We start from the raw sequence: 15,750 nt of genomic DNA, 5'->3' as shown, positions 1-15,750 counted from the left end.
GAACAGCTAAACAGGGATCTGTCATGTTTTCAAAGTCCACCATCATCCGTCAAATAGCAAGAGAATGTCTCCTAAAGCCCACTAGAGGATTTTCTTCCTGAAAACCCTGCAGGTAGCCCAGAGCTTCATACCTGATTCTTAGGTTTAGCAGTCAAAAGCATCTTCACATTCCCCATTCCTGTCTGCCTCTGCTCTAAGCCTCACTGTACAGTAGGCTGCCTACTGTAGAAAAGGACAAGAGAGATTGTCATCTCGTCTCCTGTTGTGGTGTTTCATGAAAAAAAAAAACTTTCATCTTAGAGACAGCCCTGATCCACCGAGAACAAAACAAACCTGAATAAACTGCTCAGGTGTTGTGGTTAGTCTGCCTGCCTCCATCTGGTATTGACACCCTTCCAAACACCTCAGGCCCCCGCGGAGCTCTAATCCTACTACTGGAGCTGTTTAGCATATCCTATTTATTTGTAGTCTGCTCTCACACCTTCCTGCCTTCTGCCTAATTGATGCCTCTCAGAGTTTATCTCTTTCAAGGTATTACTCATAACCCACTCAAGAACTTTACGACAAGGGAGCTGAAAAGACACAGCGATGCAAAAGTCCTCATCACTTAAACATAAACTAAAAACCTGCCTCTTCAGCCCGGCTTTTGATTGAGTGGGCTTTATCGACTTTACTTTTTTTTTTAAATCTCATATCATTATTTCAGAGTTGCATTATTTCTTTCACTTACTAGAGCTTATTGATTGTTGTACATTTTATTCTGTTGCATGATGTTATCAAGCGTTACTTTATTTTATTGATTTTTTAGTTCCTCTTAATTTTGCTGATGTACCTTTAGGCCATAAGAAAATGTTTTACCACTTTGTCTTTTAGTTAAGTTAAGTTGTCATATATCTATCTATCTATACATATATATAAATTCCCCACTCAGCCTCAGGGTGATCTTGAGAGTCCTGCACAGTATCTCAGCTGTTCCTTATCCATTTTCTTCTTATTTTATGTTCAGTTATCTGTGAAGCACTTTGTACACTTGCATTAAATTATATTCTCCAACTTTTTCTGTGCATTTTCCCCTCACTTTTTTTTCACTGTTTACATGTTTCCAAATCTGGTGACTTGTATTCTCATAAATCTGAGAAGACTTTAAAAATCTCACAGTCCACACATCACAATAGGTCACATCACCCTTTCGTGTGTTGACTGCCAGTCTTAAGCTGAATTTTTTCCATACTGGTGTAATTGGCAAGTACGTCTGTGTGGCAGGCAGCGTAGGACCCAGTTGCAGGGCACTGAGACAAAGGCATTAGCTGAATGAGGCAGCTTTATTGCTGTTACTTAGAACATAAGAAAAAAAGGCAAGGAATACAGACACAGGAAGACCGCACCAGCGAGAGGACATGATAAAGAACAAAGGAAGACTCAGACAACATATACAAATGGGTAATTACGGACATTGGAAACACAGCTGAACAGAATTTGACTAATGACAAATTAGTCAAATTCTGTTTGACACAAAATTAAACACAAAACACATAAGATGAGGAACTCTGAAAATAAAACAGGAAGTAACAAACACTGAGAGCAGGACTAAGACATCTGACACTGTGACAGGCAATAAGCAAACATGACTGACAGGGGAGACAGACAGGAACCACAAAAGATGATAACTAAAGGTTTCATAACCTAATGAGGAACATAAACTGGAAACAAAAGAAGCACAAGGAAATAATATATTACTGAAATGACTAGATGCAGAGTTAGAACAAAAACCACATATCAAAATCCAAAACAACAAACCATGATCTCACTAAAAACTCAAACCATCACAAAACCGAAAACACTGGGTCAGGACCATGACAGAAACAACTGTGAACATGAGGACACTAAGTAAAGAATAACACTTTGCTGCAAAAATGACATTATGATTTTACAGTAAGCGGACTGCTTTTGAAGATATGGTAAAGTTCTGTAGAAAGCAATGCATTCTGGGAGATTGCAGCAGTATGAGCATTAAATCACATATACAACGTATTCTGTGAATTTCAAGTTTACAGATTGATCGTGAGATTCCCAACGGTCTAAAGAATTGTCAGCAGTGAGTGGAGTGATTCACAAAGCAGTAAGTGACTTATTTGATTTAAGTACTATTTACGTTTTTTCCCTTTAGGTTTAGTAGCTTTAAACTTGCCATCTTTGAAGGTAATGTTAAAAATATACCACTTCTTGTGTGCTATCAAGGTTAAGGTTAGCTTGATGTTTGCAAACGCTATTGTTAGCTAGCATCTCTATCTCAATAAAACTGAGGATATTACATAGTACTACTTTGGGGGGAAAGTACCCAAGCTTTTGGTGTGGATTGGCATTGTTACTGTTTTTCCCAAACCTTTTCATCAATGTATACATTTTAATTTTTCAGAAGTAAATGATAGCACGTAGTTATGAAGCTAGCAACATTTCTCAGACTCAGAAAGTAGTGAGAATATAATTCATTAATTACATTTAAATGTAAGTTTTTGGACTTGGGCTGGCATGTCTGTAAAAACAGGCCGCATGGGATGGTGCATCACCATTACCATTAGCAGCATTAGCAAGGAATTTTAGGATAATTCCTTGCTAATGCTAATGTTCCCAGAAGAAAAATATATTTATATATAAAGAGGCAAATCCTAGAAACAACATATGTCTGCAATTATCAAAATCAGTTATCACACAAAGGTTCTTGACACGTCATCCACTTACCACAGTAGTGCTGCTGGCGGTGCGATATCTTTGCTATCTTTGCTTGATATCTTTTTTTCATTCATGATGCAAACATTTTTCATTTCGCTTTTTCATAGGAAAGCGGTGCACTGTTGGTCGGCGAAAGGCGTGAAGTCTATATGTTCGCAATGAGTCACCTGCTGCTTCTTTTCTCCTGTACGTGAACAGCTTAACAAGCACTGCAGGTTCATGGAACCCCCGCGATAAGGAAATAATTCCTCACGGGATTCAAACCGGTGAACGCTGCCGGTGACATTTGATTTGGCTCACTGCCAAACTCATTGTATTGCTCTCGGGTGTTGAGCGCACTAGCCTCTGTGTTTAGAACTAAATCAAGTTGTGTGTTTGTCATTGTTGTGCAAATAAAGTTTGAAATGTAAAAATATTCTTTCAATTAAAGTGAATCGGAATCTGCTTAACAATTCACCCCATCTCCCTCTTATTTCATTATTCCTTTGTTGTCCTCCGTGCTGGCACAGGTTCAGACAAGCTGAGCGCTGAAATTATGACAACTGTCCAAGGAGATGATGTAATTTGGGTTGTGGCGCAGTAACAATGACACATTCCAATTTGAGCGTCTAAATTCAAGCTGCAAGTAGGTCGCCCGTCTCGAGTTGCAGTTTTGTATCTCAGGACCTTATAAACCAAATTACAAGAGAGATGTATGAGGAGGTGCACGCAGACATGGTTTGGCCAATTTTAGCTGCATTGTCAGTGTTCTCTTACACAACAGTGTTTGCACGGTGTTCTGTTCTGCACAAACCAGACTGTACACTCTGCCACGTAAGCCTTTAGAAATTATGATCCAAGCCTCTATGTTCTCAGAACTCATCCCTATCTTTTCAAGTGTACTACAGTACAACACCTACCACTATGACTCAGAATCCTCTGTCATGCTAAACTGCTTCAGCACATGGCTTAACAATGAGTCCTCTCTGTGCTGTACAGTGTGCCATGATGTCTGAATACCCATTCTGGATGTAGGAGTAAAACTGTCTCTTGTATGACATAAGCACTCATTATGAAGACCTGCTGCTCTGCCACTGTCTGTACTTGCAACTTCTTTTCTTCGTCTAGATAAACTCTCATTAACTTATCTTTGTACTCGAGCAGTAATTCAGACCAGATGCTCTGAGGGTTTGTGTGAAAATGATCAAGGAGCCATGGAGTCAGCAAAGGGAGATGATAGAGAGGGTGATGTGAATGGTTTCTGGAGAGCAGAAGAGGCAAATTTGTTCGTAAAGCAATCAAATAACGGACAGTGGTTCATCCCAAGAAGGCATGTTGGAAAGCAGCGAAGTGGCGTATTGTATTGGTTTTTTATGATAGCATCTCCCCACAGATAGTTTAAAAGATGGATGAAGCTACCTTGACGTCACCCATCAACGCTTCAAATCCTGTTTTGAAGTGTTGACGTTAAACTTTTTGTCGCCATATTTGTGTTTTGAAGCTGAATGTGACGAACAGCACACACTGGAAAATCCACTATTCTGACATTTAGATCAAATTTTTTTAAATGAACTCAATGTGAGAAGCAAAACAAGTGACTGAGCCCATCAACCCATTAGAAACGTAATTAGAGAGGTCAGAACCAAAGGCTATTTTCCCATAGATTTCTAAAGGACTGGAGGTCTTTTCACAGCCTGGTGGCCATTAAAAGTAGGCGGAAAGCACATCCGCATTGGCTTTGCTTCTCAGAACCTTTTTGTATACTCTTTATAAATCTATTGGTGTATTCAAAATCACCATTCTTTTTTCTTAATTTTACAGTAGAAACTCCAAATTACTCACAACAGCATTATGAGTAATAAAAAGAAAGCATCACAATGTAACTTTTGAAAATTTCTTGCCTTTTTTTTTAAAGAAGGAAAAGATGATCAGCATCAAAAAATGTTTGGCAGTTAATTTTCTACCATGTCTTTGCACATCAAAGAATAAAGATCTATTTGGGAATATGTGTTAAAACAATGAAAGAAAAGACAATCAATATCTGTGGCTATTTCCACTTTTACAAAAAGGGGTAAAAATCAGGCCCCTCTTAAGTGGAAGCAGATCCCAGTTTGGATTCTGGAGATGGAACTTTCGCTACTTTTTAAATTAGGCTTAAAACTTTCCTTTTTGATAAAGCTTAATAGTTATGGTTGAATCAGGTGACCCTGATGCTTCCTTTAGTTACACTGCAATAGGTCTAAGCTGCTGGGGGCTTCCCGTGATGCACTAAGTGTTTTTTTTCTTCACTCACTATGTATCTAAACACCACTCTGCATTCAGTCATTAGTTATTCATTTGTGCTTTTTTTGTCCTGTCTTCCTCCCCTCACCCCCATCGGTAGCGTCAGCTGCCCGCCCCTCCCTGAGCCTGATTCTGCTGGAGGTTTCTTCCTGTTAAAAGGGAATTTTTTCTTCCCACTGTCACCAAGTCCTTGCTAACAGGGGGATGTCTCATTGTTTGGGGTTTTCTATTATTTTAGGGTCTTTACCTTACAAAAGAAAGCACAACAACAGGAAGCTGTTGCCTGATTTGGTGCTATATAAATATAACTGAACTGAAGTGAACTGAACGAAGATAATGCTTTAAATGCAAGGGCCCTGGAAAGTTATACTGCCTTTGAGAAAAGTGTAGATTTCTTAAAAAGTGAAACTTAATCTTCATTTCGCCTTCCATCAACACCACCTTCCACACCAGGATTTATTTGAACTTGCTGTTATTGGCAGAAATGCTGATGTGAGGATGTATACATATAGAAGCCTTGGTGTCTGAGTTTATTGTTATTATTATTATGAGGAACAGCCCACCATTAGAGAGCCACAGTCATGTGTTTACAGCTATGATCTGTCAATTTGTGTCAGTCCGCAGTTTATCTGCCGATGGATGTTTAATAGAAGCACAAGGCAGTTTATCCAGCCAGCAACCCCGGAGGCAAAGATGTCCTGAGCCCACCCCCACTCCCTGCTGCCAGACGTCATTAAGCCTGCACTAACTGCCCACTTTACTGGATTGTACTGTAATGGTCATTGTGCATCTGTCCACTCAGGTCCCCACCCATCAGATCACTGTGGGTTAGGCAAACACATAATCATTTCAAACACAACTTGTTAAAAACATAGTAGCGCGCACACACATCACTCCACGCAGCCGCTGTCCAGCCCTCCCTGTGCTGAAACTGGGATGTCAGCAGACACCCCAAAGAACCCTTATTAGTCAGAAGAGTCTACTGGATAAAAAACCTGGAGCTTCATTTGCGCTCATTTGTCACTCGCTGCAGTTGCTGAAGCGTTGCCTGACAGAAGCTGACTTTAAAGTCGAGAGTCGGTATCACACAACCCTCGGAAACTACCTTCACAGCACTTTTTCATACACGACAACAAAAGCGCGCACATCTCCCCGCTGAGAACACTTTTTTTCTTTACTAACTCCGAAGCCAGAGCAAATCTTTGAGGTGTCAGAGCCACGTTTATAGAATAAAATAAAAATATAAAGATAAAGACCACATCAAAGTTTCGCTGTCAAACTGCTCCAGGAGGTTATTCATAACAAAATAAGTTTTCCCAGCCTACCTGCCTCCTTCCATCAGTTGGTGGTCCCACATTTTGCGAGCTTTTACGCAGTAACATCCCGGCTCTGACTCCCTTTTCTTTAGTCTCCACTCATAACGTTGACACATGACTCCAGATAAAAGTTGAGTCTCACTCTCAAACTTTTAGTTTTCGTTTTTAATCTCCACACTTCGGATAAATGAATGTCCGACTGTCTGTGTTTTCTTCGACCCTACAAATCCGCAAAGGCGACAGGAGCGCAAAGGTCTGAAATCAATGAAACAAAGTTGGGCTGCCTGCCATAACGGCGGTGTTTGTGTACTTCTTTGTCTATGCATGCCTCATGACTTAGTGTCCCGCCTTCAACTTCACCGGCAGCATGCGAAAAATCACTCCAATACTCCTGCAGTAAGTCTGCAGGGACCCTGAACACATCTGTGGTGTTCAAAGGCGCGTTTGTATGAATTAAATGGTATTTTTATCTGCTGTGCTTTCTGTGTGATATTATATATGATATAATATTCCCATAGGGAAACACGGTGTATGAGCTCAGCAGTTAGCAGTGATCTCCTCTCACTTTATGCTTTATTTATCTTATGTGGCATCACCGCAATAATCCTGGACACTTTGATGTAATACTTTTGTAGTAATGCTCCAGGTTATTCTTGCTCTGTCATAGAGGAAATACACACTGTAGCCCAGGGACAGTCTGTAGTATGACACAGTTATTCGAGGCTTGTAAATCGCTTAACATAACACTATAAAAATGTTAAAAGTCAAACATAAAAATGACACAGATAAAACACGATACACATTATTATAAATCTGTTAATATATCAATATGTCAGTCTTAAAAAATCCATTCCAATTAAAAACCAAGTCACACAAAAATAAAGTCTTACTAATACTGGAATCTTGCAGCAGTATAATTTTCTTCCTGTGCTCTGTTTGAGACAGTTTGCATGAATTGTGCGAATGATTCCTTTGTTGTTATCTTGCACTAACACTTTGTTCAGCCGGACACAAAAGACAATAAAATAAAATCAGTTTATTCACTGTCTGAAACAAGCTTTTCATTTATTTGCTTTGGAGTACCTTATAAACTTGCATTCCTTCTAACAGCCAGCAGGGGGGCGAGAAAAAAATTAGCTGTAGATGTCGACATGGAAGACACTCCTCGGCTCTCTTGAGTAAACAATTATCTGGTGGATTTATTATCTCAAGTGATGTTCACTTTCTTACTTTCCATAAGGAGGACAAAGCAGGTCAGGCTGTGGGACTTGCTCTTTGTTAGTTTAAATGTTGTTACTGAATAAGTGGGCAGTGTCACTTGGTTTCACAGCTACATCTGTCCCATGAGTGTCGCTGCCCAGTTTCAGAAAACAAAGATGGGGACAGTGAGGATGCTCACAACGGGGGAGTTAAAGAATGACTTTAACTAACGCTATGGTAGTTATGCCATCTTTTAAATACAGTCTATGCTTAATACACTTTTAGATCAAGCTGGGTAAGGCTTTACAAAAGTGTCACAAGAGAAATGAGAGGGACTGGTCAGGTAAGAAAGTTTAGTGGACAAACTTCTCTTTGCTGATACATTTCAAAGGAAACATGGCAAGAAGGCCCTAACTAGACACCAATATTGTCTACTTTTAAAAGCAGAAAACATTCAGAGTGATGGATTTAGCCATTTATTTTCTAAGCTTATATGTTCTACTGTGTGTGTGTAAAAGCTGAATCTGAAACTTTACAGCTATTTGTCAAAGAATTGCAGAAGAGTAAAATATTTAGCCTTGAACTGGGCTGCACTTCCAATCTCATCAACCGCTCAGAGGGATTTAATTACAAACCACATTCACCCATTCACACACTCACATTCATGCTCAGCTTTTCATACACCCAGCAGTTTCTCAATCGCAATATAAAGCAGGAGAAAATGGAAAAATTCAGGTAGTTGTTCTCACGTAGTGACATTTGGCTCCCCGGATTCTTTCCTGTCACATGTGTAAGAAATGTTGAGATTGAGCACAGAGGCAAAAACATGAAACAATTTCATTTCATATCGTGCTTCAATCATGTGATGATTTTATAAAAGAAAAAAATAAGAACTCATTAATAAAGGGTTAAAAATGTGTACCTTTGTTCAGATGGCTGGTATTTTATTGTTGGCCTGTATTTGAAGCAGTCACGGTCACTTGATCTTGATGGTGTCTGACACACTCAGGTTAACAGAGGAGACAAACAAACTAGTCCGCACTGACCCTCAGTATGTGTCTTTTTCATCCCCACACTCTGAGGACCAGACTGAACTTTTTTTCCTCTTTCTGAAACAGAGTGAACACCTCAGACAACACCTCACACACCATTTCCACAGTAATGTCAAGCTTATTGCAGACATCCCGGGAGCCGGTGTCTCATCTTTGGGATGGTGCGCTGCCTGTAATGGCCATGCCTTATCTCCCTCTCAGTACCCAGGCTGAGATGTCAGAGGAAAGCCGGAGACGACCATGCTCCCCTGACAGAGGAGGGGAGATGGAAATAATTACCAATGTCTCTTGTGGAAAAGGGCGTAAATTGATACACACTAAATGCTGAACCTTAGGGGTCTCTCTTGCTCTCTCTCCATGTGTGGCTCTCTCTCTCTCTCTCATCAGATGTAGGAGACAAATGAATGCATCCAGAAGGAATTAATTGGATTTGGGAGCAGTCTCCTGCACAATCCACCAGGACAGACAAACATCCCCCTTCTCTACCCTCTCCTTCCCTCCCCCCCTTTGGCACACACACACAGACACATGCCTCCTTTATTCCAGTCATGCCTTGCAGAAATGTCTGCCACCCCCCTTTATCCCCCTCCCACCACCCCACTCTGATGGATCAGTCTGTGTCCCCTTATCCATCTCACACACACACACACACACACACACGGGCGAGTGCCGTACTGCTCCCCAGTGGATTGCAACCTCTCTCTTGGATACAGTGTTTCCATGGCAGCCACGTTTTTTGCACGTGCAGAATGAGATGGAGTAAGCGAGAGAGGAGGAGACCACTCCTATCGATTCACTGGGTGCCTATTGATTCACTGTCTGCAGCTGCACACTTACCTACAGCAAACACCCCCGTGAGCTGCACACATGTTCACGCACGCTCATGCTCAGACAGGATGTAAACACCAGATTGGAGATTTTGGAGAGCCTGCTGTCAGCTAACCACACGGCGGTGCTTATGTTTGTCCTCTAGGAAGGTACGAACTATGTAAAATCTAGTAAACTTGTATATACACAGACGAGAAACATTTTCAGTTCCAGCTGATTTTATTTCCTTCTTGGAAGAAAATAAAAAAAATAAAAAACAACAATCTGTACAGAGGTCTGAGAGGCAGTGATTGACCCAAACATTGGCTGGTTTTTGAGCATAAAACATCAGATATTGGCATGATTGGACAAAACATGATCATACACAGCATATTGCACAAATGAAAGAAAAAAAAAAGGACGCTAGAAAAAAAAAAATCTTTAAAAGAAAATTAAGAAAAGAAAAAAGAAAAAAGAAAGGAAAGAAACTCCTGGACCACAATCATCTTCAACATGTCCAAAGATGGCTGTCCTAGTGCCTGTCAATCATCATCATCATACATAAAAAAAACACACACACAATCTTTGCTTATAGTACAGTCAGTTTACATAAATATTTCGTTATTATTCTTTAAAAATCTTAAACACAACAGCTATAGCTACATATACCTGAATCTGAAATACAAATGCTATTTGCCATGCCATAATATAGGAAAACAATTAGCCTGCTATACTTAGCCAACAGGTACAGAAAGGTTAAATACTATTTTTTTTTTCAATGCAATTTGCGCAATAACAGATGAAGCACTTCATACATCTCCCCTCCCTCCAAAAAAGTCTAGGCAAAAAGTGGAATGAGTGTGAAATTCCATCCAGTGGTTCAAATAAAACTTATCTCCATAATTTAAAAAAAAAAAAAAAAAAAAAGCACACAGAGGTATTAGCTCTATCCAAACAGTGACTCTCTGGGATCTTTCGTGCCTAAACTTTCTTTTAGGTCTGTGTTGTACTGGAAACACAGTCACCACTCAGGCTGGGAGCCTCAGTGGCGCTTTGTTTACTTCGCTGGTGAAGCTGGAGTCACTGTGCCATTAAGAAGCATGTGGGTAAATACTGTAAACACTGTGAGGTCAGATTGTGCCAAACAAACCCCCCACCCCTCCCTCTCTCTGCACGACTAAAACACCAATGTAGATCCAAACAACAATGTTGTAGGCTACCCACTCGCCGGAAGAAGAAAAAAAAACGTCCCCCTCCTTTTTTTCTCTATAGATTTTGTACAAAAATACAAGTAGAAAATCATGACACACTCAAATCTCCATAAAAGTGAGAGAAGTCGGACATTTTTTTGTTGTTTTGTTTTAAATAAGATACACTTCTAGCCCTTCCGCGCTGGATACAGACAGGTGTTATGTGCACAAACACAAACGAGACCTGTACGAGAACAATACTTCTATGTATAAAAAAGTTTGGCCGGTATAAATACATCGATATAAAAAAAAAACGTCATCTGACACAGAGAAACTACAAAGTTGAAGCACTAGGCAGAAAGAATGCGTGTCAGGGGGAGAGGAAAAAGCATTGGTCCTGAATTGTGCACTGAGTGTTTTAAAAAGTGTTCAGAAAAGGGGCTTCTGAAGTTTGGAGTCAGTCTATGTTTAAAGTCCTGCCGTTGAAAGAGAAGCTGGTGATCGTGAATTGAGTCCTATGGTCACACAAATTGCGTAATTACGCAGCAATGAACTTTTTTTCTTCCTTTTTACGCATTTAAAACAACAACAAAATCCTCCTCAACGTGGAGGGCATGCTTGCTGATATTAAAAACATTTCTAGTTCGGAAAAAAAAACTACACCTGAATAGCAACTCGATGGTCAATGTGAATTGGCTATCTTTAAACAAACAAATAAAAAACCCCAACACGACGAGCTCTCCAGTAAGTGTCCCGACCTCAAAAATAACATTAATGTTCAAATGTTCAGTCTCAGTCTTCATCCTGTGCGGATTGGGTTGAACAGTCGAGCTCGAGTCTGTATCACTGGTCTCTGCTTACATTCACTCCTCCTCTGAGTCCAAATGCAAACTAAGCACCCCACCCCCCCTCCTCCCCACAGGTCTGCGCGTTCCCGTCAAGCGCACGGAGCGCAGTTCCAACAAGTCTGTGAGCAGCGCGTGCCTGGGCTTCAACGCGCACACAGGCCTACCCTTTTCTTTCCAGTTTTCACTCTCCCTCATTTAGTGAAAGAACAGCGGGAATCTTCTGGTGTGGACGCACACGCCTGTCTGAGGTGTCGGGTGGGGTGGGTTTGAACAGTTCAAAACGTTGCTGGGCGGGTGGTGGTGGGGCGGGCGTCGCGCTTCTCTCCCACCTTTCAGTAGGTGAACACCAGATTGGAGATGGTCGACTCCAGCCAGTCTCCTGAGATCATCTCGCTGACCTCTGGGGTGCAGTAGTCGGAGAAGTCGAAGTGGGAGCCCGCCCCGCACTCCCCGAAGCTCCAGTCCAAGTCACGGTCCAGCTCCGCGTCGGAGAAGCCCATGCCGCCCAGAGACATGCTCTCAAAGCCGGGGCTCGGGTTCAGGTCGAGCCGCTCGTCTTCGAACTCTTCATCCGATGACGAGGACGAGACGGAGGAGGAGGAGTGAGAGGCCGACGGTGTTGGAGAAGAAGGGCGGGTGTACCTGAGGCGCGCGGTGTGCGAGGTCTCGCTGGCCGCCGGGCTCTGCTCTTCGTACAGGCTGAGCGGGTCGCTGGACTCCGCCGAGCTGCTCAAGGCGGGACTGGCCGGGACTCCCACGGACGGAGGCCCGCTCTCCAGGCTGCCAGCCCCTCCGAACATGTGCGCGCGCCGAGCCTCTCCGCTGCGCTTCTCCGGGATCTGCCTGGCCCCGGACACTGACCTGGATTTGAAGAGCGACTGGTGGTCACCGGGAGAGGCGTAGTCCTGCGCCGCCGCGCTCCTCACGCCCCCCTGCTTGTGCGTCCTGCTCACTCCTTTGGACGCGGGGCTTCTCTTGACCCCGGACTTGGCGCCGCGCTCCCCGCTCTTCTCCCCGCGGTCCGCCTGCTTACTCGCCCCGCTCCCTGACTTCACTTTCTTCCTGGGCCGGTACTTGTAGTCTGGATAGTCGGCCATGTGTTTGAGCCTGAGCCGCTCCGCCTCACGGATGAACGGGATCTTGTCCGTGTCTTTCAGCAGCTTCCAGCGTTTCCCGAGCCGCTTGGAGATCTCCGCGTTGTGCATGTCCGGCGACTGCTCCATGATCTTCCTCCTTTCGATCTGGGACCACACCATGAACGCATTCATGGGTCTCTTGATGTGTCCCGTCGGAGTTTTGCACCACGCCAAGTCGCTCCGCTCCCGCGAGGAGGGGGACCCCGGGGTAGGAGACGCATCCATCTCCAGGTCCATCTCTCCCGTGTCCGTGGAGTCCCCGCCGGGGGAATGAGCGTGGGCGCTCTCTGTCTGGCTTATGTGCTGCACCATCTCTCTCCAAAGTGTCTGAAAACACCGCTCAGTGCTTTCACAAAGTTTTTCAAAACCGTATTCCTCACTTCTTGTTGGAGTCGGAGCACTGCTGTGAGCAGGTCTCTAAACAAAAAAAGTCCATCCAAGTCTGTCTCTCTCTTTTCAGTTCAGCACGCTTTGGAGACGCTCGGGTTTCTTAACTTTTCTTCTTCTGCGCTTCTCAGCGACAGTTTTTTTTTTAACTAATAATCCGGAAACTAATTTTCAACTGCCTGTGCGGCTGAACACTCGCAGAGCAAGGCTGAAAGCGCGCCGCTGTGGGCCGCAGCAGTGCGAGTCCCTTACGTGAACCTGGCTGTGAGCAGCGCAGCTCTTCCGTGCGGCTGAGAGACCATGTGGCTGAATGGAGCTGCTGCGCTTTCTCATAGTCTCCCTGTTTCCCTGCGAGCTCCCTGATATTACTGTAAACACAACAACGAGAACCTCGCCCTTTTATAGCTTTATCGCGAGACGTGAGCGCCAATCAGCGCCTGTCGCCATCCCGATTTTTGAGTCGGACCACTCCCACCTCCTCTTGCCATTGGCTGAATAAAAAAGAAAAAAAAACTGGTAATAATAATAATAATAATAATGTGCAATGAGGATCCGTGTGCCTGACCTCATTCCTGTCAGACTCCACTGAAGGAAGGCAAACTTGTGGTGTGTGTGTGTCCATATATAAATATAAATATGTATATATATATATATATATATATATATATATATATATATGTGTGTGTGTGTGTGTGTGTGTGTGTGTGTGTGTGTGTGTGTGTGTGTGTATCCGTTTCCTGGCTGTGAGGGATATACTTAGATCCAAATTAGCTTCATGTGGTTGGGTAGTGACTAAATATAGATCCTGTGTAATGTGTCTGAGTGTTTTTCGGTTGGAGGGGTAAAGCAAGGAAATGCTGAGAAAACACCCACCCAAAAACAATCTCGCCCCAAACCTGCTATTTGCGACTCCTTACAACACGCCATGACATCACAGCCGGCAGATTTAAAAAGAGACTCAGGTAAGATGACGGCAGCTTTTATTTACTCCGTGCATCCTGGCGGTGCGAGGGGGGTGGGGGTGGGGGGGGGGGGCTGCGGTGAACCATGAAGCCAACAACAACCTGTACTTACAATTATTAAAGTGAGAAACAAGAGTCCCCACTAAACACCCAGCAGCTCCGCACACTCCACAGTGCAGAGGTTCCTCCTCTTCCTCCACCACCTCCTCCTCAGACCCATTATGTTAACATGTCAGTGTCATGTAAATATCACATTACAGCTTGTGTCGCTAGATGTCAGGCTAGAGCCAAAAGGAGCCACGCTGTATGGTGTGTGTGTGTGTATGTATGTGGTTGTGTGTTGCCGTGTATGGCAGGATGTATCTCCATGCTGTAATCGCCCGCTTTGAGCTGCCATCATTAAATCATGCAGGTGATGTCATCGGCTGGTTGGCAAAGGCCTCCTTTCTTTTCTTTTTTCTTTTTTTGCTGTTGCAGCTGACTGGCATGAGCGCCGTCCGACGAGTAAAGCAGGGGTGACGTCTGACCTTTAGTCGCTGATCGATAACTAGAACTGATGTTTAACTTCTATTTATTTCTGTCTGATCTGGTCTTCAAATCTCTGACATAACATCTGCGTTGTGCTTAATTCACAAGGAGAAGCTCAAAAGAAGTCACACACTCTTTAAAAATGCACACAAACAGCTCACCCCCACCACACACACACACCCTCTGTGCTTACATAAATCAAACACATAAATAATAATGAGCTCCTTCATCAGTCTTATATCTTTAGCCGTCCCAATTACAAGCATGCACCTGCCACTGGATTAGTCTGTTATCTCTATCTCTTTTTCCCGGGCTACACACACACACACACACACACACACACACACACACACACACACACACACACACACACACACACAGCGGCACGCGTGCACATGGGTTTGTTTAAACAGGTGGAGCAGGTCTACCTGTAATCTTATCTGATGTGTGAGAAGCAACTGTCAGGTAGCTTTCCACCGTGTTGCCGGCAGATGCACCGCAGTGATCCCTGCCAGGTCTTTATCACGCCACCCTGCCCCACAGCCCAGTCATCTTTGGAGCTGCCGGAGTCGTGTGTTTACCCCAAACACACCGGCGCTCAGTCCCACCTCTGCTGACACCTAAAAAAAGGACGGTGTTGTTATGAGAGAGTGCTGCAGGAGGGTGTAGAGCTGGAGTTACACCGGTGTGGGTTTTTGGAGGATGTTGACCTGGGGGGGGGGGGGTCAGGGCTTTTTTTGTGCATTAAAGGAAGGGAAATAAATAGTTTTGTGCATTTCCATTTTGCCATCCTTGGAAAACTCATGAATGTGTCCCTGAAATGATCTCAGGGTGTACAGCTGCTGGAAAAACAAATGTGAGAGACAAAGTGCTTAATATGCATGTTTTTGTTGTTGTTGTTTTTAAAGGTAGAACATAAACAATAACCCAGTATGTTAGAAGAACCCTGGAGTAAACTGTAGGTTTAATGAGTGTGCATCACATGACTTCGCTGGGAGTTTATTGTTGCTGAGACCTTCATGACCCAGCAGGAGAGGGTGGTGGGGGGCACACAGTCATCACAGTGTGTCGTAAAAAGGGGGCGGGGCTTAAGAAGCTGAAAGGCAGCTGGGACGAGGAGAGCGCCTCGATCCGTGGCTCGTCCATGTCATGTCCAACGTGTCATTGGGGGGGGGCGGGGGGGGTGCCATGAGCATTGGCACGTGTGCGCGCGTGTGTGTGTGTAAAGGATACATTAAGCTTTAAAAGTCACAGTATAAGTGCACGCCATTGGCCGCGCGGAAGGGAAAGCATGTGAGGGTGTTTATCTCTAGCAGAGCTACTCATTACCAT

The 15,750-nt window shown here is 43.6% G+C and overlaps 1 protein-coding gene across 1 annotated transcript; it reads right to left on the bottom strand.

Moving 5' to 3' along the window:
• Positions 1 to 9,588: 9,588 nt before the first annotated feature.
• sox4a (SRY-box transcription factor 4a) lies at positions 9,589 to 13,286 on the bottom strand. The gene has a single exon (XM_004563668.5). It carries the CDS (start codon positions 12,851 to 12,853, stop codon positions 11,738 to 11,740), a length of 1,116 nt encoding a protein of 371 aa, XP_004563725.1. The 5' UTR covers positions 12,854 to 13,286; the 3' UTR covers positions 9,589 to 11,737.
• Positions 13,287 to 15,750: the final 2,464 nt, after the last annotated feature.

This window comes from Maylandia zebra, linkage group LG22, assembly GCF_041146795.1.
Source record: "Maylandia zebra isolate NMK-2024a linkage group LG22, Mzebra_GT3a, whole genome shotgun sequence".
Classification (NCBI taxonomy): Eukaryota; Metazoa; Chordata; class Actinopteri; order Cichliformes; family Cichlidae; genus Maylandia; species Maylandia zebra.
This window is presented reverse-complemented; position numbering and strand designations above follow the sequence as displayed.

What these genes read in the sequence shown, in the direction of transcription:
- sox4a (XM_004563668.5), bottom strand. Translation starts at nt 12,853, where the DNA reads ATGGTGCAGCACATAAGCCAGACAGAGAGCGCCCACGCTCATTCCCCC.